This window comes from Muscardinus avellanarius, assembly GCF_963383645.1.
Source record: "Muscardinus avellanarius genome assembly, chromosome: 10".
Taxonomy (NCBI): Eukaryota; Metazoa; Chordata; class Mammalia; order Rodentia; family Gliridae; genus Muscardinus; species Muscardinus avellanarius.
This window is the reverse complement of record NC_137796.1, coordinates 13,677,520-13,700,016: the sequence shown is the minus strand read 5'-3', so window position 1 is coordinate 13,700,016 and position 22,497 is coordinate 13,677,520. Positions and strand designations below refer to the sequence as shown.

The window sequence follows — 22,497 nt, the reverse complement described above, 5'->3', positions numbered from 1 at the left end:
CGGCCAAGGTGGCCCCGCTGGGAGCAGCAGGTCCTCAGGATGCGGAGGCAGAGGATGAACCCGGGCTGCCAAGCCCGGGCGGGTCAGCGCCAGGCCAGAGGAGACCAATCAGGTTAGGCCCCGCGTGGCCTCCAGCCCACCTGGCCCAGGAGCAGCCCCTGGTGTAAAACCCAAGCAGAGAGACCTAAGCGAACCGGGCAGAGAGTGAATGGAGAAAATCATACGGAAGCCCAGGGGTTCGCTGTTAATCTCATGCCATCAATTTCCAGGTGTTTCCTAGTTGCTGATGGCGGCCCTGCAGGCTGTGAGCGGGCAGGCTGGTAAATGCACGAGCCACGTCTTGGAGCTGACTTGAGCGCCATCAATCAGTCGCGGACGTGCTGGTCAAGTTCACCCGTGAGCAGAGGCGGAGCGGACCCCGAGGCTCCCAGCCCGGAGTGGCGAGGCTGCGGGAGCTGCGCGGGGCCACCAGCACCTGGGAGAGGGTCAGGGCAGTGATGGCTTCCAGGGCCCCCGGGGCCGCGGTCATCACGCCCACCATGGCCGAGGCTGCTGTAGCATCCTGCGAGGGCTGGCCAGGTACCTCACGCCTGCCCTGGGCTCAGCCTCACATCCGTGTGACCCCCGGTGGCTGGGTCCCCCGCGGTTCCCTGAGTGTGTCTGAACTTGGGGTGCGGGGCCATCCCCGCAGCCTGGCCGCTCGTTAGTTGCGGCCCGGGGAAAGGTGGTCTCAACCTTCCCGTAACCCATTCTTCTTCTCTGTCACGTGGTGATCAGAAGAGACTCAGTTTTGTATGGCTCTGGGGTTTAAGTGAGGTAATGGGTGCTGTTAGGTTTTTAGGCGCAATAAAAAAGGCGAGAGGGACCGGTGCGCCGATAAGGATTTTAATACGGTCCTCTCTCGTGGATCAGAGCTGGTCCGCTACTGGAGACCTCCGAGCTCCTCTGATAGAGGAAAGGAAATGCCCTTCCTTTTAAAGTTTACGTCTCGTGGGTGGGGTTATGCGTGGAAACTCCGCCCCTCTCACGATATCGAGTCTCCTCCTTTTCTAAGGTCCCGCCCCCGGGGGACCCAACCTGTCAGGTGCAAACAGTTGTTTTGAACGGGATTCCTTTTATTTATAAAGATAAAAAAGGAACAGTTGGGATACTTCATAAAAAGAGTACCTACCTGGCCCTCAGTATCTTTGAGTGTCTTGAGATTGAGGGTGTTGCTGAATGGTCATTAGTGACTGACACCGCCCCCCCAGCTTTGTTCCGTGTGCGCACGCGCAGTGCACGTGTTTTTCCTTGGGAATGGAGCCTACCGCTGAACTACGGCGCAGCGGGCTCTGGCTGGAAGCTGGACGCCCGAGGTGTCTCGAGGCCTGCTTTCTAGTCCCGAGTGTCTCAGCCTCGGCACTAAGGACATTTGGGGCCAAATCATTATTTGTCGTGGGGGGGGGGGCTTCCCGGTGCATTGTGGGGTAGTGGTAGCATTCCTGGAGCTACCCTCTAAATGCCAGTAGCGCCTTTCACCTCATGCGCACCCCAATTTCCAAGATGAAAATGGAAAATGTCTCTAGACCCGGCGGAAAGTCCTCCGGGGAGGGGACGGCCCCCGACAGAGAGCCAGCGCTTTGCCGGTTCCCCGTGGGGCGGCCCCGCGAGGCTTCATCTGCGTGGGGTGAGCGAGACTCATTTTCTGAACCTTGCTGGTCTGCCTCCTCCTGAGCCCCGGCGGATGGACCGCAGGCGATCCGGGAATTGGGCTTTTCAAAGTCCAGAGACCACAGACTTGCCAAACCCCGGCCACATCTGAACTCAAGTACTGGCGCTTACACCCGGCTGGCCGGCGGAATCGGCCCGAACTTGGTCCTTGCGGTATTTCTCGCCGTGCAAAGCATAAAAAGGTGGCTGCTGTTGATTTTGTTTTCATATTTTTACAGCATCAAAGGCCACAACACAAATTTTACAGTCCTTTGCCGGTCGGTAAAATGTGAGCTACAGTTAAGACAGTGAATTCTGTGGGGAGTGAGAATTTGAGAACAACCTTCATTTGTTGTGAACACACGTTGGTCTAACCGCAGACCCGAGACTTGGCGGATCCGTATTCAGGTGGTCCTCTGGAGGGAGCTCAGGGGAAGCAGCCAGGCGCCCACTGCTGAGCAGTTGGCCTGAATATTCTGGTAGAGAAGACAATACCATCCTCTTTAGGGGTCCTCCTATTGGGGTGTGCCAGATATGAGGGGGACCTTGACACTTTGTGTGTGTGTGTTTAATCATCCTCCACCGACAAATCAGGGTTTAATCTTTTTGTCTGACTTCTACACTTGCTGTGGGTGGCCCCAAAAGTTGGGTCTCAGGGCGCATTGCCGCTCAGGAGCAGAGCAGGTTCCTCCGGCTTTCTGAAGGCCTCCAGGCTCCCCGGGCAGTCCTCAGGGGGCTTTTGGGCGCAGTGGTTCCTCTTTGTTGAGTCCGCCTCTGAGTGTGGCTCGGGGCAACCCAAGCAAGCTTTAGAAAGGCTGTCCATGCGGCAGGAAGCGCAGCCGGGGCTTAGCATCGGAGAACCAGGTAGGAGTTTTGCCTTGGCGTCACTCAGTGACCCCAGGTGTAACCCTCAGCACGGAGTCAAGGTCTCACGGTCACTTGAGCTTCCTTTTCCTGTCAGGTGGACCTGGCCATCGTTGGCACCGCCGATCCCGTAAGCTTGGGGCTTGGATTCCAACTAGCACCTTGCAGGATCCTGGCTGTGCTGCAGGTCATAAGGCACGCTGAGCCGCCTAGAGCCGGGGGAGGCGAGGGCACCACGGTGGCTGTGCTGCTTTGCAGACCGCGAAGAGGCTCTCTGTGGGGAGGATGTGACTCGCCACACCATGACGCGAGGATGCCCGTGCTGCATAATGCGCGCCAAGACGAGGTTGCGGGGCATCTTGGACGGGGTGTGTGTGTGTGGGGGGGGTCGCACAGCTGGGGATCAGGTTTGAGGTTGATGTGAATCCCTCTGGACTCTTGAGCATACTCCACAGAGGGTTGTTGTGGCGTGAACTGTTATTAACAGTACGCAGTCCTCTTGCTTGCTGCGTCCACAGACAGCAGCCTAAGAACATTCTGCTCTTCCCGTGAAGGGCCCCAAGTCACGATCCTCACTTAGGAGGGCCAGGGCCGGACTCTGAGCCCCCAGGAAGCTGAGGGCGGCACCGGCGCCGGGCCTGGCAGCTTTGCAGACCCAGAGCTGGTTTCCTTGGCCACTAACACGGAGGTTCTTCTGCGCTTAGCTGCAGACGCGAAGGGTCCAGCAGGGCACAGATACGAGGTCAGGAGAGGCCTCAGGTGAGTCCCTGAGCCAGGGGAGGGGTTGCTTAGCGGGTGAAATTCTTCATCAAGTCTAGCCCCATGAAGGGTCAGGAGGCGGTTGAAGCTTGACTCAGTTGGAGGAAGCAGCTTTACTTTTTGGGGGGGGGAGGGGGAAAGTAGTCATTATTGCTGGTCAAACGCTTAAAAAAAAAAACCCTCAAACCTCAGGCTGTGGTCTGTGTATAACTTTTTGGGCAAATGGAAGTTATTTACAGAAAGCACAGGTGGTGTTTTCTCAGAAAGGCCGAAGGGGACAGTGGGTGCTAGAGGGGCGAGGCACAGGATCCCTCAGGCTGGGGCGGTGGTCTCCCGGGTAGGGAGGAGCAGCCTTTGACATCTCCCTCTTCAGGAGAGGAGTGGGTTTTTTTTTTTTTTTTTTTTGTACCTGTTACACTAGATAGGGGGCTGGGCTGCCCTGCAGGTCTCAAGTGAGCCCCAGGAAGTGGGAGCCAGGGTAGCCCGGCTTCTCCAGCAGGTGCAGAGGAGAACTCCCCCTTGCTTCCGAGGTGGGCGGCTTCCAGAAGTCTCTGAAGCCTGCTGCTTCTCAGAGCTGTGGGGAGGGGCGCGGTGTGTTGAAGGGTCTCTCTTGGTGTGTTTGTCCTAAAAGGTGCCTCCAGTTTCAGTTCTCACCTTGGGTATGGCCAGAGCCCAGTTAACCTTCTGAGCACACCTGGCTGAGTCTGTGTAGATTAGAGCTGTGAATTCAGCCAGACCTTTCTGTTTCTCTCATTTTTTTATTCAGTCCAGGTCTTGGATTTGACGTCTGTCCATTTTCACTTCCTCAAGCAGCTTCTTCTCTTTCTCCTTCCTGGCCAACGGTCTGTCGTCCACCGGCAAGACTCGCTGGGTGGGAAGGGCAGGGGATGCTCGGGCTCCCTGCCACATCCTTTCCACTGTCTTCCTTATTGACTTCGTGTTGCTGAGCCCTGGCTTGCTGCTGATGGCTTTCTGAAGGTTTGTGTGAGGTTCCTCGTGATTTTCCCGTAGAACATTAGCCACCCACTCTCCTTGCCCTGTCTGGGATGGCACAGCGACACCTTGCCTCTCCGTTTAGCAGGGACACATGGTGGACGATATTTTGTCCTGGGATCATGATCTAACTTGTTGGGCTGTGTATTCTGTCACCCTGGGATTCAGCTGCTTTCTGACTTGTGGCACATATGACGGAAGGAAGGATGTCCATGCGCCTGGGAGACTGGGGTTGGTGGTAAATGGCGCCAGGGTGTTGAGGCTGGTTCCCCACCCACCTCAGCCTCTTATTGGTTGAGAGATGCAGGGGGCCTGGTTAACATCTTTCATTGGCTGAGGGATGCAAGGGCATGGTTAACATCTTGCATTAGTTAAGGGATGCCCAGTCATGAGCAACTTGTCTCATTGGTTTGGTTGTGGAATGTGAGGGTGTGGTTTACCTGTCTCTCATTGGTTGAGGGGTTTGGGGATGTGGTTAACTTTCCAGAAATGGTAGCCTACCGCCTGTTTCTTTCCCCTTCTGTACTTCTTTTTGCCCGTGTCTCTTCAGCTGCATTGCAGTGAGTTAGTTGTAGTTCTCACCGCTCGGATGAAACCTTTCTTCTGAGGATTGGCTCCTGACTTTAGTGATGGTTATGAAACACGAGGCTGAGAAAAGTCACCTTGGAAAGGCGGTCCCCACAGCCCCATCCTTCAGGCCTTACAGGCGTTACCTGGTGAGAGGAGGAACCTCTCTTCCCCAGGCTGCGTCTCCGGGAGCAGCTCGCACCCCTTTGGCTTCTCCTTTTCTGTCTGTGGACAGGAAGCCCCAGATGATGCCTACCATGTCCCGCAGTCCGCTCCCCCCAGAGGAGCCAGACGGGACCCCAGCCTACAGAGCCTCCACAGGTGCACAGATCCCCACCCTGCGGGGTTGGAGTGGGGTGTGTGTGAATTAGAGGTTAGTTTTGGGGTCAGTTTTCAAAATGAATTTTAAGAAACCTTGCTCTCCCTTAACCTGTAAGTTCAGGTTGCAATTTTTGCTCTGACAAATGGTAGCCATCCCCTTTAAGGGGAGCTGGCGAGATTCCGGGTCACTTTGGGAGGAGTCAGTGAAGACAGCCCCTGACAGCCATGGGCTGGGTGGGGCAGGCCAGCCCGGACCCGATCAGCCTGGAGTTGGTCTCTCTCCATATTCAAGAGGGGCAGGAATGGCTTTAGTTGGCCCGCGGACCCATGCCTGGTTTAATGCTCACTCGGCCCCCGTGTGGGAATTCTAAATGTTTGAAGAAGTGGACCACGTGTCTTTTTTTTTTTTTTTTTTAATCACTGGGCCGGATTGATCATTTACCTGATTCTGAAGAGGGGCAAGTTGAGAGTGGAGGTGGACGCACAGAGGCTCGTTGTCTTACAGAAGCAGGATGAGCAGGTGAGACATTGGCAGGACTCTTGTGTTGGATTCAGGAATGTGGGTGTGATGATCTTCCAACTCTCCAGATGGTGTGTGTATGTGTGGGGTCCCTTCCTGACCCTAAGCAGTGCGCCAGACCCGAGCTGCCACACGGGGCAGCGGAGTGTCCTGTCGGGGCCACTGGCTGAGCAGAAGCCGGTGGGTCCCCGGTGTTGGTCACAGGTTCTTCTGTTGCTGGTGTAAAGTGATAGAGCCCTTCGGCCTCGTCAGTGCCTTTGACCTTGTGGCTCTGGCTCCGCGGATGGCTCTGTGCTTTGGGAAGAACTTCTTTCTCTTGGCCTCTGGCCCCCCACTCTGGATTCTTTGTGTCCCTGCCAAGTCCCATTGTCCTCCTCGCCGCCAGGGGCGCTGTGGCTCTTCCCGCGGAGGAGAGAGCGCCTTAAAAATGACCAGTGCCCAGCACAGCAGCGAGGCAGGTCCAGCCACCCTATTCTGCTACTCTCTGCCTATTTCTTCATTATTGCAATGCCACCCACCTGGGAAACAACTCCCCTCACCCTGCAACTGAACAAATGCTGTGGTCAATGTGGATGGTCTGCAAGCCGTTGCTATGCTTGCATGGCCTCCTTCAGTAAGGCTGCGTTACTGTAATGCCACCCACCTGGGAAACACTCCTACCCCATCCCTGCAGCTGAGCAAATGCTTTGGTCAGAGCGGCCAGCCCCTAAATAGTCAGTATGCTTGCCTCGCTCCCTCCGAGGCTGATTCCTCTACTCCCGCCACTCAGCATTGGCTCTTGACTTTGCTGGAGAAAGTCCTCCAGGACGAGGCATCTTCAGGAAGGCGACGAGCCCAGGAATCCACGAGAGGGGCTCTCTGCAATGTCAGCTCCTTTCTGGGCAACTCCAGGGGTCTGGGGGGCTGCGGCGGGAGTTTTCTTTGGGAGAGGATGTGGGAGCTCTGGTGTCGAGGGTTGAATCAAACACTGTGCAGTTTAGGGCAGGCCATTATTCGTGGCCTCAGCGGGGTCTCGCTCTTGTTTTACTGCCTTCGAGTCAGGTTTCTAGCGCTGCTGCTTCCCTGGCCTGTCCTGGGCAGTTGTTCGGGTATACCCATGGGCGCCTTTCTTGAGTGCTCTAGCAAAGAGCGTTGTGTGTAGGCGCTTGTCGTTTTCTTAGACGCATCCTTCCGCCTTTTCTCTCTCACTTAGCACTGTGCTTCAAGTGGTGCCCTTCCCCTTCACGGCCTTAAAACTTATTGAGATGACCCAAAGAACTTTTGTTTATGTGGGTTAAAACTATCAATATTTTGCTGCATTACAAAGTAAAATGGAGATGCCTGAAGCTATTTCTCAATTCATTTGCATACAGCGATGAGAACATTGTGTGTTCACATAACACTCTGGTGTTATTATGCAAACAGTTTTGACCCCGTGACCTAGTTAAGGGTCATTTTGCTCCACAGTGTGCAAGGGCACCGTGAGGGATGAAACTCCGAGGAAAGTGAGTTGTATCTGCGTTGCTTTGTAATACCCCTGTCAAGAAACGATGAGACATACGGAATTTCAGCAAAATCTGCTCAGTTTGATGAGCTGGCCTCTTTAGTTACGGGTTGATGTCTTGCCTATAATATGAAAGGCCTCACTCTGGATAGCAGAGACTGTGTGTCTTACCAGAGGACTTTGTATGATCTATGTTGAATTTGTAAATGTCCTCAAAGAGATTATTTTACAACACAGCAAAAATTCCTAACGTATGAACAAGCTGCATCATATCTGGATGTATATCTATTTTACTTATTAATTTTGTGGTCTGAGACTGCATAGGCTTTTTAAAAAGGCAGATTATTTGCTTTTGTTGTTCTTGTTGGTATTAGAAATTGAGCCCCAGGGGCATTCTGCCTCTGAGCTAGACCCTATTTTATTTGTAATTTGAAACAGAGTCTTGCTAAGTTGTTGAGGGTTTCACTAAGTTGCTGGTCTCACTGAGTTGTTGAAACTGGCCTCGAACCTGTGATCCTAGACCATCATTTTTGCCTTTTTAAGGCCTCTGGGTCAATGTTTTTAGTATATTGTTGGGCTGTGAAACCATCACCAATATCTAATTTTAGCTCCAGACCATTTTCCAAAATGAAATTCCACGCTCCTCAGCCCATGGCCTCCTCCCGCACTTCGCCTCTTAGGACTCTCCTCTCCTGGACACCATGTGAGTGGGGCTGCAGGCTGGGTGCCTGAGCCTGGCTTCTTTAACTTAGCGCTGTGTTCCCAAGGCTTTCTCTGTCCTTGCGTGCGTCCGTACTTTTCCATTTTTGATGAATACTGTTTCATTGTATGGATAATACCACATTGTATTTCTCCATCAGTTGATGATGGAAATTTGGGTTATTACCCACTTTTTGGCAATTATGAATGTTATAAACATTTGTATGCAAGTTTTTATGAGGATATGCATCTTCAGTACTCTTGGGTCTGTTGTTTTTAAATGATAACTGAGGTTTGTTGCTCAGGCTCTTCTGACCATATGTCCACCTTTTCTCTGACAACTCTTCAGATCTGGCCTTCCCAAACTAGATAGAAGTGAAAGGGAACTTGCTGGATATCTTTTGCATTGACAATGATCTTTGAGATTTTTCTTCCAGGGGCCTTGAGAAAATCACAAAGATTTGTTCTTTTACCTTATGAAAAGAGAAATACTAGAAACAATTTGGTTTGCTGGGCATGGTTGTGCACACCTGTAATCCCAGTACTTGGGAGGCTGAGACAGGAGGATTACAGGTTCAAGACCAGCCTCAGGAATTCAGCAAGGCTCTCAGCAACTTAGTGAGACCCTGTTTCAAAAAAATAAATAAATAAAAAGGGCTGGGGGCATGGGTAGCTCGGAGGTAGAAGACCCCTTGGGTTTAATCCCCAGTACAAAAAAAAATAAACAATTAGGTTTGATGTGTTTTTATCGTTAAGGCTTGCATGAGAAGAGTTGTCAGAATTGAAGAGATACTCAGCCTTCCCCAGGGTAAACTTATACAGAAAAAATGTTAATAATAAGTATTTTTGAAGTTATATGTTTTAAGGGAAATCTCTGGTGATCTTTCAAGGCCCTGACTGCCCATAATATTTTTATCCTTAGGGGACACACCAAGAGAGAAATTTAGTCTCATTCTGATATCACTGGTTATAATAGCAAATTATCACAGCCATGAAGCCTCTTTTTACTTTGGCGTTTACCTAAATGCTCTGCTCTGGGGTACCAAGGGCAGTTTGGGTCTTCCAGGAAGGTGACGTAGAGTTTCGTGGTAAACAGCTGTGCCAGGTGCCTCAAACTGACCCCCCTTTAAAGAAGATGCTCGTGGACACAGGCTCCACAAGCTCCAGAGTGACATCACTTAGGTGGTTCTCAGGTTGCCCCGGTAGGCTGAGACAGGATTTCTGAGACACTTTAATCCAGCAGCAGAGAGCAGCGGAGACCCAGAGGACCGAGCAGTGATCACACAGACCCCAGGAGGCGCTGTAGGGACGCCACTGTGGCTAGTTATTGAAACTTTTGTCAATGTTGTCTTAATGTTCTGTTTTCAGGCTCCCTGTAAAGCCATAGCAATTTGGTGGCCTCTTGTTTTGTCAATGAAAATAAAATGTTTAAAAACTGTATCTTTGCTGGTGTGCAAGGGTTTTGCTTGTTGTGGTTTGAATTTTCTTTTCCCGGATGGCTAACAGATCACCCATCGTGTCAGTGTTTGCTGTTCACGCATCCTTCCTCCTCAGGGGAAGGCCCAGGAGGTGGGGTTCTGAAGGAAACGGTGTGGGTGCCTTCCGTTCTAAGCTCCCTGATCTACAGGTGGGAGCTCGAGACTCTGAAGCGGAGCGTCTGGCCAAGTACTCACTGCAGACTAGCGTCTGGCTGGAAATGCGGGCAGACAAGATGGGGTCGACACACTAGACCAGGCCCTCTGTGGTTTCCAGCCCCCCATCTCGCCAGCTCCCCCACCTCCACGGGATGGGTGTGTGGCGGCTCAGAGGACCCCCACGTCCTAAGCAGGGGCACTGCGGTTTGCACATGGCTGCAGTGTATCCCCCAAAGGTCCACACGCTGGATGATGGTGCAGTAGTGGGGTCAAGCCAGGTGTGGTGGCACACACCTGTCATCCCAGTCCTTGGGAGGTTGAGACAGGAGGATCGCAGGTTTGCGGCTAGCCTCAGTAACTTACCCGAGACTCAGCAACCTAGTGAGACCCTGTTTCAAAACAAACAAACAAAAAAGGCTGGGTTGTAGTTCAGAGGTAAAATGCTCCTGGGTTCAATCCCTAATAGTACCACAAATAACCCTCCACCCCTCAAATAACCAAACAGATAAAAAGAAAAAAGGTAGGGCCTTGTGCGTGGTAGTTAGATCATGAAGCACTGTCTTCAGTGGGAATTAGTGCCAAACTTTCTTTGGAAGTGAGTTCATATTTGTGAGAGGGTGTTATTATAAAGTGAGTCCAGACCCGGCGTGGCTGCATTCCCAGTTACTTAGGAGGCTGAGACAGGAGAATCACAGGTTCAAGAACAGCCTCAGAAAGTAGTAAGACTCTCATCAACCTAGTGAGACCCCATTTCAAAAAAAAAAAAAATAGGAGTGGCGGTATAGCTTGGAGGTAGAACACCCCCCTATGTTCAATCCCTAGTAACACACACACACACACACACACACACACACACACACACGGCGAGGCTGCCCCCAGGCTCAGTCCCTTCTGCACACTACATTTCCTTGTCCCTTTCTCCGCCACGTTGTGATGCAGCCTGGGGGCCCTCATTAGGATGCTGACCCCAGGGCCAGGTAGTGCTTCCAGCCACCAGAACTGCGAGCCAAGCAAACCTCTTTATAAAGCTCTCAGCCTCTGGCATTTTGTCATAGCAACAGAAAACAGATGAACTCGAGGCAGCAGAAGGGCGAGCGGGGCTTAGACCCATCTGGATGGATGTGGAGTATTAGCAGGCCCGGTGCTGTGGCACACGCTGTTACCCCGCTTGGGGGCAGAGACAGGAGGACTGCGGGCCAGCCTCAGCCGCTTAGACCCCTCAGCAGCTTAGCAAGACCCTGTTTCAAAATATAAAGAAGGGCTGGGGATGTGGCTCAGGGGTAGAGCACCCCTGGGGTCAATCCTCATTAACAGCAAAACAAAATAGGACCACGTTTTTCTTAGAGGCTCTGGGGAGAACACACTTCTCTGCCTTTTCCAGCTCAGCTTCTCCCAACCTCCCCTTCCATCTTGAAAGCCAGCCATGGCTGGTGGAATCTTCCTCACGCTACACCTCTGTTTCTGACTCTCCTCCGCTCTCTTTCCCCATCAGGAACTCAGGTTCAAGTTCTCCTTTCCCCTGCGTGCCAGAGGCCCCCCAGATCTGCCCGGCAGCCTTCATCCCTCCTCCAATTGAATTCTTGACATCCTCGAGGGCTCAGGGTTCTGCTCCCACAGCCTGCCTGGCTGCCGATTGCTCTGGGGAGGAGGGAGGTAATAGGCAAGGGGCCCCAGGAGGCACAGGTGCCCCCAGGGTGTGGGGCGAGCGGGCGCAGGCAGGGACGGATGGCAGTACGAGCCCCCGCCCCAGAGCAGTCGTGCTGGAGCCAGGGGAGACAGCCAAAAGGTGCAGCAAAGTCACAAAGTGCCACTGAGGAAAACGGTAGCATTGAGAAGGTGATATCGAAGCCAAGAAAGGAGACAAGGGAGCCACACTGCAGCCTGGGAGACGTGGGTGAGTCAAGTCCAGCCCCTCAGCCGCCCGCAGCATCCTTCATGAGCTGCCCAGGCAGTCCTTGAGCTTTGGCGCTAGGTTATACCAACTCTGCACTCCTGCTTGAGATGTTCTCCTGTTCCCAGCCAAATCGTATGCTTCTTCCAGGTCTCGGCTGCCTCATCACCTTGTCTCCCAGGCTAGGTTAGGGGTTCCCTCCATCACCGGCTCTGCAGAGTTGCTGGTTGCTTTAGGGCAGCCAGGGATGGTCACGCTCGCCACTTTGGTCCGAGCCTCTGGCACTGACAGGGCCTGCCTGCCTCGAGGCCGGTGAGCATCCCTGAGGTGCACGCAGACCCGACCGTCTTCCCGACTGCTATTCTGAAAAGGACAGTCGCCTCCAACAGGAGCTGTGGGTCAAGCCACCTCAGGTTGGACTTGGGCTTGTTGGGTTCTTTTGAGTAAGACAGTTCACTGCTCTGGGCCAAGGTTGCTAGAAAAAGGAGATAAGAGTAGTCTCCCAGAGAGATGCTGTGAAGATTAAACTAGCCAACTGTACACGTGCTCTGAGGAGCGCACCTGATGCAGAGTCGGCGCCCCCAAACGCTGCGATCTCCTCAGACTGTTCCTTAAAATTTCATGTACATGTTTTTCTTCCCAGTACAATTTTCTAATAGGTACGTTTAGCCCTTCAGTTGCTCTGGAACAAAATAAAACATAACTAGGCCTAGAGCCAATGTTTAAAACACTGTGGTTGCCAGAGATTAAGCCAACTTGAAGAACTCTTCCACGGTGCTGGATACCCAGACACTTTTCTTTCTTTCTGTCTTTCTTTCTTTCTTTCTTTCTATCTTTCTTTCTCTTTCTTTTTCTTTCTCCTTCCTTCCTTCCTTCCTTCCTTCCTTCCTTCCTTCTTTTTTTGTGGTACTGGGGATGGAACCCAGGGGGCATTCTACCTCTGAGCTACACCCCCTGCCCTGTTTATTATTCTTTTATTTTGAAACAGGGTCTCACTAAGTTGCAGAGGGGCTCACTAAATAGCTGAGGCTGGCCACAAACTGCGATCCTCCTGTCTCAGCCTCCCAAGTACTGGGATTACAAGCGTGCGCCACCAGGCCCGGCTTACCCTGGACACTTTTCTATTTCCTCTGAAGCTCTCCTGATCAGCCACCCGGAGACCCCTTAACCTCTCACGTTCTTCCTGGTGTTAGGTAGAAAGGATGACACTCCACCACAGTGTGTGTTAAACCCCTTCCGAGAAGCTAATGTCCCGCGGCTTGTGAAGCTGTCTCTATCATTCCTTGGAAGGTTTCCCAATTTAAACTCAGGCCAACACCTACCCTATCGCCCAGTGGTGGTATCATTCATTCACTCATTCATTCATCCATACGCTCACTCATTCTTGCCTCTGTCACTGTTCAACAGATACCCTTGCCTTAAGGAATTCCCAGTATCCTTTTCGGAGACTCAGATGAGGAAACACACGGTCTTTGAAATCCCAGCCCTCATCCACCCCAGCAGCACTTGGTCAGAGCCTTCCTGTTGCTCCTGGGTCTTTTGGGAGGCCACGTCCTCTGATTGCTCTACCTCGCAGGCCACGCCCTCTTCCCTTCCAGAGCTCTGGCTGCGGGGGACCCACAGATCCTTCCACTTCTCTTCCTGGGCGACCTCCTCAGGTCCCCACGGCCCCTAGGCACTCCCTCAGTAGGCTTCAGGTTGGGTTCGGGCAATGTGGCACCCTGAAAAGAGACGGGCGGGGGCGGGTAGGAGGCGTGTGTGTAGTTACTCCACAAGAGCCGGCCTGAGGTCGGCCGCGCACACGTACCCCACACGTGACAGTCTCTGCACAAGTCTTCCCTGTGGGTTCCGGTGGCCGCCTGCTCTTCTCGTTCCTTGGGGTGTGGAGTGGAAGCAGCGAATCCATTGTTGCTAGTTCCTGGGGGTTCACCCTCCTGTAGGAGTCCCTTGTATTTCACCCACATGTTTATCAAAGACCTTCGTGAGCAAATCCTTCTTGAATGATGCAGTCTAAAGGTGTCATCTGTTTTCTTTTGGGACCTGGACTGAATTAGTCATTGGCCTTGGAGATGGTCCTCAGAGACGGCGCCCCTATATTTTTGGATTGGATCGACCCATTATTCAAGAAGGGCAGAGAGAGCCTTCTTGTCATGGGGAAAATGGAACATGGATGCTCTGTAGCAGGTCATGACATCCTTAGAGAATTTTCTGTGGTAGTGACAGAGATGATCGCAGGTAGAGGGTAAAACACCCGAGATTACACATGGGCGTGGCACTCAGTTTCTATAGCAACAGAGGGGAGTAGAGCTTTTTGGAGTCTCCTGGGTTTTTCTTACTACCCTGGAAGGCACACACAGGGAAAAAGAGAATTGGAAAACTACAAACATACAATTAAGAGCATATAAAGGGCAAGAAGACCTCTAGGGAGGTCTCACCTCCAGTGGTTGAAGGGCACAGATGGCTGAGGACCAAGCCCAGGGGAAATGACGAGGTCAGTCTCTTAAAGCCAGGCAGGGCACCTACTGGGAAGAGAGCCCTCTGGAACACAGGGTTGAAGCTCTTGAACAGACTCAGAAAGGCAGAGATTCGAAGCTTAACTTTCTCCCTGACCTCCCCTCTTACTCTCAGAGTTGGCCCCTTCCCTATCCTGTTTTTCTAGGCCCCACCCACGCCATCTCGCCTGGAGGAACCAGCCTTCTTCCTGTATGAACCTTGACATGGCTGCGCATGGATCAGCTGGTGGGTTGATGCCAGCCCCAGGTTATCACGCAGTCTCTTCTGTAGTCCCTCCATCCCCCATCTAAGCCTTAGTAAATAGTCCCTCTGTAAACAAGCCCTCCTCAAGTGATTCTAATGCAAATGTGCCATGTTTCCTGTTGGAATCTAAATAGGGACGCTAAAAAATCCAAGCATCACGCATTCAAAATCCAAATTCCCCACCAACTCTCCCCAGAGCTGCCCCTGTTTCAGGCCTCCCATCTCAGAGATTGGTACTCAGTTGCTTAAGCCAACAGTTTTGCAATCTTTGTGTGTGTGTGTGTGTGTGTGTGTGTGTGTGTGTGTGTGTGTTACTGGGGGTTGAATCCAGGGATGTTCTACCTCTGATTTATATCCTAAACCCAATTTTACTTATTCTATTATTATTATTTTGGTACTGGGAATTGAACCCAGGGGCATTCTTCCACTGAGCTGCACCCCCAACCCTTTCTATGTTATTTTTTATTTTGAAACAGGGTCTCTCTTAGTTTCCGAGGCTGGTTTTGAACCTGTGATCATCCTGTCTCAGCCTCCCATGTAGTGGGATGACAGGGATGCTCCATCACACCCAGCTGCCTCCTCTGGTACTTGGTCGGTCCAAGTCATCATCTTTCTCGCCTGTGCCAGTGCACCTCCTGCCTTTCCTCTTGCCTCCTATAGATTAATGTCTGTACAGAAGCCAGAGTGGCCTTTAAATAAATCATGTTGCCGGGTGTGGTGGCGCACGCTTGTAATCACAGCCCTTGGGAGGCAGAGACAGGAGGATCACACAGGTTCGAAGCCAGCCTCAGCTACTTAGTGAGGCTCTCAGCAACTTAGTGAGACCCTGTTTTCAAATAAAATATAAAATAGGTCTGGGAGTGTAGCCTGGGGGTACAAGAGCCCCCGGGTTCCACCCCCAGTACCACAAACAAATAAAATAAATCATGTTGCCTCCCTGATGTCACTGCTTTCAAGACTTCACCTGACATAGTGCGATCCAAAGTCCTGATCACGGCCTTCCTAGGCACTGCGTGACGTGGCTCCCGGTCCCCATCTGCCCTCACCTCCTTCTGCCGCAGCCCCCGTGGCCTCTGCTCTAAGAACTCCTCCGGCCTGGGCCTTCCCACTTGCTGCTCCGGCTGCTGTTTATCCTTCCAGATGGTAGCAAGAGTCACTCCCTCGCTTCCTTCAGAGCCTCGGCTTGAATACCCCACTTTCAGAGACTCTCAGGCAGCACCTCCCCCTTTCTCTCGTTTAGTTTTTCTTTCGAGCACAGTAGGTCCTTTTCGTTATGCGTGTCCTGTCGGCTTTTGGTTGCCATGGTCAAAATGCCTGATGCAAAACAACTTAGAGGAGGAAAGGCCTTTTTGGCTTTGTGTCAGAGGTTTCATCCATGGTTGGTCGGCTCCAAGGCAGAGATGCCAGGGCAGAAGGGAGTGGTGGAGGAAAGTTGCTCTGATCATGGCAGCCAGGAAGCAAAGAGAGAAAGAGGGAGGAAGGGCGTAGGGAAGGCGGGACCAGGGACAGGGACATGCCCCCAGTGACCTGCTCCTTCCAACCATGTCCCGCTTGCATACAGTCTCCACCGCCTCCCAGACATCCATTCAAATTACTAACACATCCAATAGATTAACCCCCAGATAAGGTTAGAGCCCTCGTCATCCGATCGCTCCCCCAAATCCCCACCCCTGGTTACTGCTGTGCCGGGGACCAGGTCCTCAACACATGAGCCTTTGGGGACATTCCAGATCCAAACGGTAGCATGTATTTTTTTTTTTTTATCTGTGTTTGTGGTCTTTCACTTTAGAGTATAAGCTTCATGGAGGTCCTCAATATCTGCTACTGAATGAGGACACTGAAACCAAGCACAAGGCGTTCATGGGGGTGTCACTCAACCCAGACACTGGGGAGCCAGAGGAAGTGACAGTTCCCTCTGTAAACTCTGCAAAGTGGGTCGAGTGTTCCCTAAGTGGCCAAGGCCAGGTCCTCCCAGTGCCACCAGACTCAGCTTCCGTGTTTTTGTCTTTTGCTGTCTCCCCGTGGGACATATGGTCAGGCAAACACATTGTTAGAACTTTCCTTGGAGAAAGAACTGCAGCAGCTCAAGGCCTTTAGCATTCTTCCCAGTGACCTGGCATCTTGTGGACTGGGCCTGCCTCCTCTAGGAACATCCCCTCCTTGACCTTGGGTACTGGCGGCTGCAACTAACTCTAGCTCATTGAGTTAAGGTTATGAGTAATGTCCTCATCAGCACTTACTAAGCAGAACGGAACCCCCCGGACACTCTGCTTTCTCCTAATTGAGCGTTTCTGCTGCCCTCTGTGTTTTATGGGGCTGCCTGGGGAAATCTTAGGAGGGTGATTCAGTGCATTTTCTGTTGCTGTAATTGAATAACACAGACTGGGTGATTTATGAAGAACGGAGAGTTACTTAACTCCTGTTGCTGGAGGCTGGAAAGTCCAAGAACACATGCACATTGCTGGCATCCGGTCAGGGCCTCTCGCTGTACCTTAACATGATGGAGGACATTGCCAGGGGGCTACCTTGGGCCTCTCTTTCTTTTCTTATAAAGCTACTAATGGAGCCGGACATGGTGATACACACTTGTAATCCCAGTACTTGGGAGGCTGAGACAGGAGGATCACAGATTTGAAGCCAGCCTTGGCAATTTAACAAGGCTGTCAGTAATCAAGATATAGGTACTGGGTTTAATCCCAGTACATAAATAAATAAATAAATAAATAAATAAATAAATAAATAAAGCAAGCCAGCCTCTAATGCCACTGTGAGGGCCCTACCCTCCTAGCCTCATCTAATGCTAATGACCTCCCAAAGACCCCACCTCTGATGCCCTTAACTTTGGGGGTTCTGGTTCCAACATATGTATTTTGGGGATACACCGAAACCATAGCAAAAGTCAACCTCATAAAAGGTGTGGGAGAAATCTTTGTGCCCCAGGGCCTGGGATGTTCTTGGGGTGGGACACTAGGGCTTGGCTCCAAAATACAGAGTCAGATGGATTTGTGCCTGGCTTTCAGTAATCCCTCAAAAGGGAATCGTGTGAGTTCAGAATGTGCCCGGAGATAATCGCCTTTGAGGTGGAAATCTCTCCGTTATCTGAAGGGAGCTGCTTCTGGCACCAGGGGTCCAAGCTTCTTTGTGGAGTGGGAAACGCTGAGACCCTGGCCTCTCAGAGAAACAGAGCTGGGCTAGGGCTGTGCTTGGAGTTCAAGGAACAGGTGAACCTGCCCAGCTGCTCCCAGGGCACCTGGGAACCAGACAGCGACAAAGGACGGCACTCATGGGCGAGAACAGAAGGGTTCAAATGAGCCAAATGTCTCCTCTGCCCCTGTTCTCCTTGGGTGGGCTCCTTCACCCTAGGAGGAGCCTGCTGACCACTAGCGACGGCGCTGTGGCAGCCGGTGACTACTCTTCTCTCTCCCTTTGTCCCAATGGACAGAAGCCTGTGCTCAGAATTAACCAAATGGGCTCATTAAAAAAAAAAAAAAAAAACAAAAACAACAGACCATTTCGAGCCACACGTGCCGGCACTTACCTGTGATCCCAGTACTTGGTAGGCTGACACAGGAGAATCACAGGGTCAAAGTCAGCCTCTGCAACTTCATAAGCCTCTCAGCAACTTAGTGAGACCCTGTTTCAAAGTAAAAAAAAAGTGAGGGGGGGCTGAGGGTGAACCCCATACTGCAAAAACAAAACCAAAATTCTCAAACAAAATCCCTGGGAGAAAGGGTTCCATCGAGTCCATGTCCCACAACAGATGAAAGGACCCCGCTCTGCCTGGACCCGGACCATGGCAACTACCTAGAAAGGGGGTGTGTTGGAGGCACGGGGTGGGGCTGCTCCTGATCTAGGGGGACACTGGCTCAGGAGCCGGGGATTCTGGGTGCTCTCGGGGCCATCGCTAGTGATCAGCTCTTGGGGGTCTTGGTTCCTGCTCTCCCCGGCGTCAGATCCAATAAGCTTTGGATGGTGGCGGCACCATCTCTAATCTCAGAGCCACATTTCTACCCAGCTTCAACCCCACGCCTTCTGCCTGACAGCAGCCGGGGCCTCGACCTAAATTCTAGGGGACTCAGCTGTCCACTCTTGCCCAGCCAGCAAGTGGGCAGGCAAGCTGAGGTCAAGTGTCCCCGCCGGGCTGCACCATCCAGACTTTGAAGTCTCTCTGAAACCCGTACGGTGAGGAAAGAAATGAGGGTTCCATCTGACTTGAGGGACAGGGTCCTCGATGGTCTACTGCTCAGGTGGGTTCCTGGGTATCTAATCAAGGGACATGCCCACAGGGGACTCTGCAGTCAGACCAGCCCATATTTGAATCCTGGTTCTGCTGCTTAGCAGTTATTGCATTTTGAACCTTGAGCCTTCGTTCCTTTACCTGAAAATAATACGCATCTCATAGGAATGTCACGGGATTAAATGAGGTGGTGTCAAAAGGTATTTTGTAAGCTGGGTGTGGTGGCTCATACCTGTAATCTCAGCACTTGGGAGGCTGAGACAGGAGGATCGCAGGTTCCAGGTCAGTCTCAGCTACTCAGGGAGACCCTTAGCAACTTAGCAAGATCTTGTTTCAAAATATACAATAAAACAGGGCTGGGAGTCTGTCTCAGAGGTAGAATGTCACTGGGTTCAACCCTCACTACTTAAAAATAAAATTTAAAAAAGTACCTTATAGATAATCAATAAATGAGCATTATAAAGAATCAATTATCTCTCTATCCTGGGATCTGAGACAGCTCTGTGTCCCCAGAGACCAAGCTGGACCAACACCAAAGGGCATATGATCAGGGGTTGCTGGGTAATTTGCACTTTAAGGAGGAGAGTCAAGCCCATGGCGGTCTGGAACTGCTGGCTGGAGGTCTTTCGCACTGGGTGGAAGTCACCTCGTCCCACTATTGTCACACCTCCCTGGCCTCCGTACTCCAAAGAGATGGTGGTTTAGATTTTAGACAGGGGATCCGAACTGCTGAATTTGCACCTGGACGCTGCCCCCACCCGGCCGTGAAACGGGGCTCCCTGTTGAACCTCGGTACCCAATCTGTAGTCTCTTGTCGCAGCCGGGTTAGGAGACCTCCCAGGCCAGCTGTCCGGTGACTTAGCTTTCAGTAACTGGTGAGCGCTGTTACAATGGAGATGCAGGCACAGTGTGGGGTGAAGAGGCGACTCGGGTCGGGGAAGGGACAGGTCAAGGGGTGGCGAGGAAAAGCTGCAGAGTCGTGGGGTCCTGCGTTCCCTCGGGGAACAGGTCCTCCCTTTGCTGCTGAGAGAGAAGGTGTCCCCCGCCCCCACGGCAAGAACGAGGCGGGCCTCCACAGCAAAACGCTTCCACTTTATTGTCTGTAAACTCCTCTTTGGTAAACAAGACAAGAACCCCACAGAGAAAAGGAGCACGCGAGTAAAGACAGCAAGGAGAGGGCAGGTGCCCTCCAGGACAGAGCTCTGCGAAAAGACACCTAGGCCATTAGCAAGACGAGACGGGAGCCGGGGTGGGCGTGGCCAGGGGCTGGGCGTGGCCAGGGGGCGGAGCCTGGGAGCGGGAGGGAGGAGTCCCCTCTGGGACGTAGAAGCCTAAATCGTACAACGAAGAAGCTCATGCATCACAGCGAAGAGAATTAGGAAACTCCACCAGTGCTCCCACCCACCTTCCATGCCCTCGGTGATCCTCCTCCGGCCGGGCGGCGCTCTCTGCCTGGTGGTCAAGGGCTGGGTCGGAGGCAGCCTCAGGGGAGGCCCGGACCTCCTTCTCTCCTTTCGGACTCTGCAGGCTGGAGTGCGCAGGTTGCAGGGGTGGGGAGGGGCGCTCACGATCTCTGTGTCTGGGGAGAAGTGTCGGGCGGCTGGGGCGGGTGTCGGGGAGGCGGAGAAGCGGCCCCTGTCCCCTCCCTTTACATGGGGGGCTCGCTGCACAGCACGATCTCCAGGTCCTTCCTGTAGAGCTTCCCCGCCTCGGCCAAGGACATGACGCTCTTTCTGTAGCTGGTGAGCTGCTGGATATTCATTTCCTAGGATATGGAGGGCGAGGGTGAGCGCATGCAGGGAGCATGGGCCCACCCAAAGGGGCCAACCTTCTCCCATCTCCGCGCAGGGTTAAGTGGCTCAGAGAGACACCCAGCGCGGGCTTTGGGGTCAGACAGACCTAGGTGCAAATCCTCTCACTGAGTGGCGGCATCGCTTTTAGGAAGGAGCAATCCTTGTCTGAGACTCACCGGCCTTATCTGTAAAATGGGTACACCCATAGCCCTAGCCCCATCTAGGTGTTCCGATGATTAGATGAGGGAATGAAGGTAACCACTCAGCAGAGCGCCTCTGCTAAGCGCTCCCCCAGGTGGTGCCTATTGTGAGGTCAGCTGTTACCTGTGCACCACTTATATTCCTCCACCTCACTGGGCTCCAAGCTAATCTGGGTCTCTGCAGGTGATGGGGGAATGGCCAGGAAAGCTCCTTGGTCTGACTTTGGGCCTCCTGGACCACTCTTCCCCAAGCTTCCTTCCCTCATTCTTCATTCATTCATTCATTGGCACTGGGGATTGGATCCAGGAGTATTCTACCTCTGAGCTATACTTCCAGCCTGACTTTATTTTTTTTGTTTTGAAACAGGGTGTAAGTTACTGAGGGCCTCTCTAGGTTGTTGAGGCTGTCCTTGAACCTGCGATCCTCCTGTCCCAGCTTCTCAAGTACTGGGATTACAAGTGTGTACTACCATACCCTGCTCTTTTCTTTTGTATTGAAAATATTTGACAGAAACTTAAAAAAAAAATCTCCATTCTGTTCTGAGAAAACTGAGGTATGATGGCTGAAATATTCACTAAAAGACTGGGCCAACTTGTCATAAAAGTGCCTGGTGCCCTGAAGTTTATATATTTACTCACCTGGCTCACCTGTCCTTGGTCATCTCTTTTTTAGTGCTTAAATGCCGGTCCTCTTTGTTGTTTAGAGACACCCCCTCGCTGAATGATTTCTAGTGTTGGCCACCACCCAATCCAAGGTCACGTGGCTAGCATCCCTGACCTGGGGAGGGACACCCTCCCTAAAGTCTCAGAGTCCCTGGAAATGTCACCTAATTCTTAACCCTGGAGTCTTCCAGAGCTATCTCCCACTCAGGTAGAAACCAAGGGGCCCCGCACATCAGCCCTGAGCTTGAGAAAACCCCGAGACTTAGCGTCATAGGGGAGAGGTTGCTTCCTTTTTTGTGTGGTACTGGGGTTCCTGGAAACCCTTCTACCTCCGGGCTACACTCCCAGACTTATTTTTATACTTTTTAAAAATTTGGAAACAGGGTCTCTTAAGCCACCGCGGCTGGCTTTGAACCTGTGTGATCCTCCTGTCTCCACCTCCCAAGCGCGGGGATTACAAGCGTGTGCCACCGCACGGCCAGGTTGCTCCCTTTTTATGTATTAACATTTCGCTGGAAACTGGAACTGTCTTTAGTGAGTTGTTGTGGTACTAAGAAATATTGAAGTGCAATCCCAGCAGCCTGTCCCTTCAGGCACCTCCAACATCAATCTACTCTAAAACCTTATCCTGGTCCCATCAGACACCATCACAATGGAGATGCTTCTGCCAAGGACTCACCAGAACCGGCCAGTCCCTTCTCAGCTAAAGGGCTCTATTTAGTCATGTATCCCCCCGCCCCCCCTCTCTCTTTCTCTCTCTCTCTCTGGTTCATTCTCTCCATCACCAGGTGCCAGATCTGGGGCCTGGTCCAGGTGGAAGGCTCTCGGGCAAACACCTTCATCAAGTTCCTGTTCTCTAACCTGCAGAGTTGCTTCCAAATCCCAACCCCCCACACGTTTGCCTGTGTGCCTCTGCTTCTGGGGTTAACCTGTGTGTCTCTCTGCATTATCCTTCAGGTTAGTCGTGAAAGAACTTAGGAGTTGACGACCAGGAAACTCAGGTCACTCTGAGATGGAATGCAGGCTTCAGGGTTTATCACTCTTTAAAGACTAATTATGCCTCATCAATCCAATGATAGTTAAATATATATTTTTTTCATTCAGGTGGCCAACATTTCTTGGACACACGAAGATGCATACGGCAATTTTCTACTAGGAGATTGTATCATTACAGGAAAAAGCTTGATGAGTTAAAATACCTGGTGAGGATTTCCTTCTTCCTAGGAAGTATTGGATTCCTTATCACTTATTTCCTGTTTTACTTCAAAAGGCACTTGTAGGTAACACACACACACACACACACACACACACACACACACACACAAATGGAGCATGAAATAAATGAAGGATCTTATTCGGGATGAAGAGATCAGAAAGCACTTGGAAAGAGAGACAGACTCAGAGGCTGCAGAGAAATTTCTTCCCCC

The 22,497-nt window shown here is 52.0% G+C and overlaps 1 protein-coding gene across 1 annotated transcript in view; it reads right to left on the bottom strand.

Annotated features, from left to right (window-relative positions):
• Positions 1 to 20,062: 20,062 nt before the first annotated feature.
• Positions 20,063 to 22,497, bottom strand: part of CALB2 (calbindin 2) — a gene marked incomplete at both ends in the record, with an annotated part of 28,341 nt that continues 25,906 nt past the window's right edge. Inside the window, one exon of the mRNA XM_080702605.1 lies at positions 20,063 to 20,179. Within this exon, the coding sequence (XP_080558731.1) occupies positions 20,063 to 20,179 (117 nt within the window). The remainder of the gene's footprint in view (positions 20,180 to 22,497) is intronic.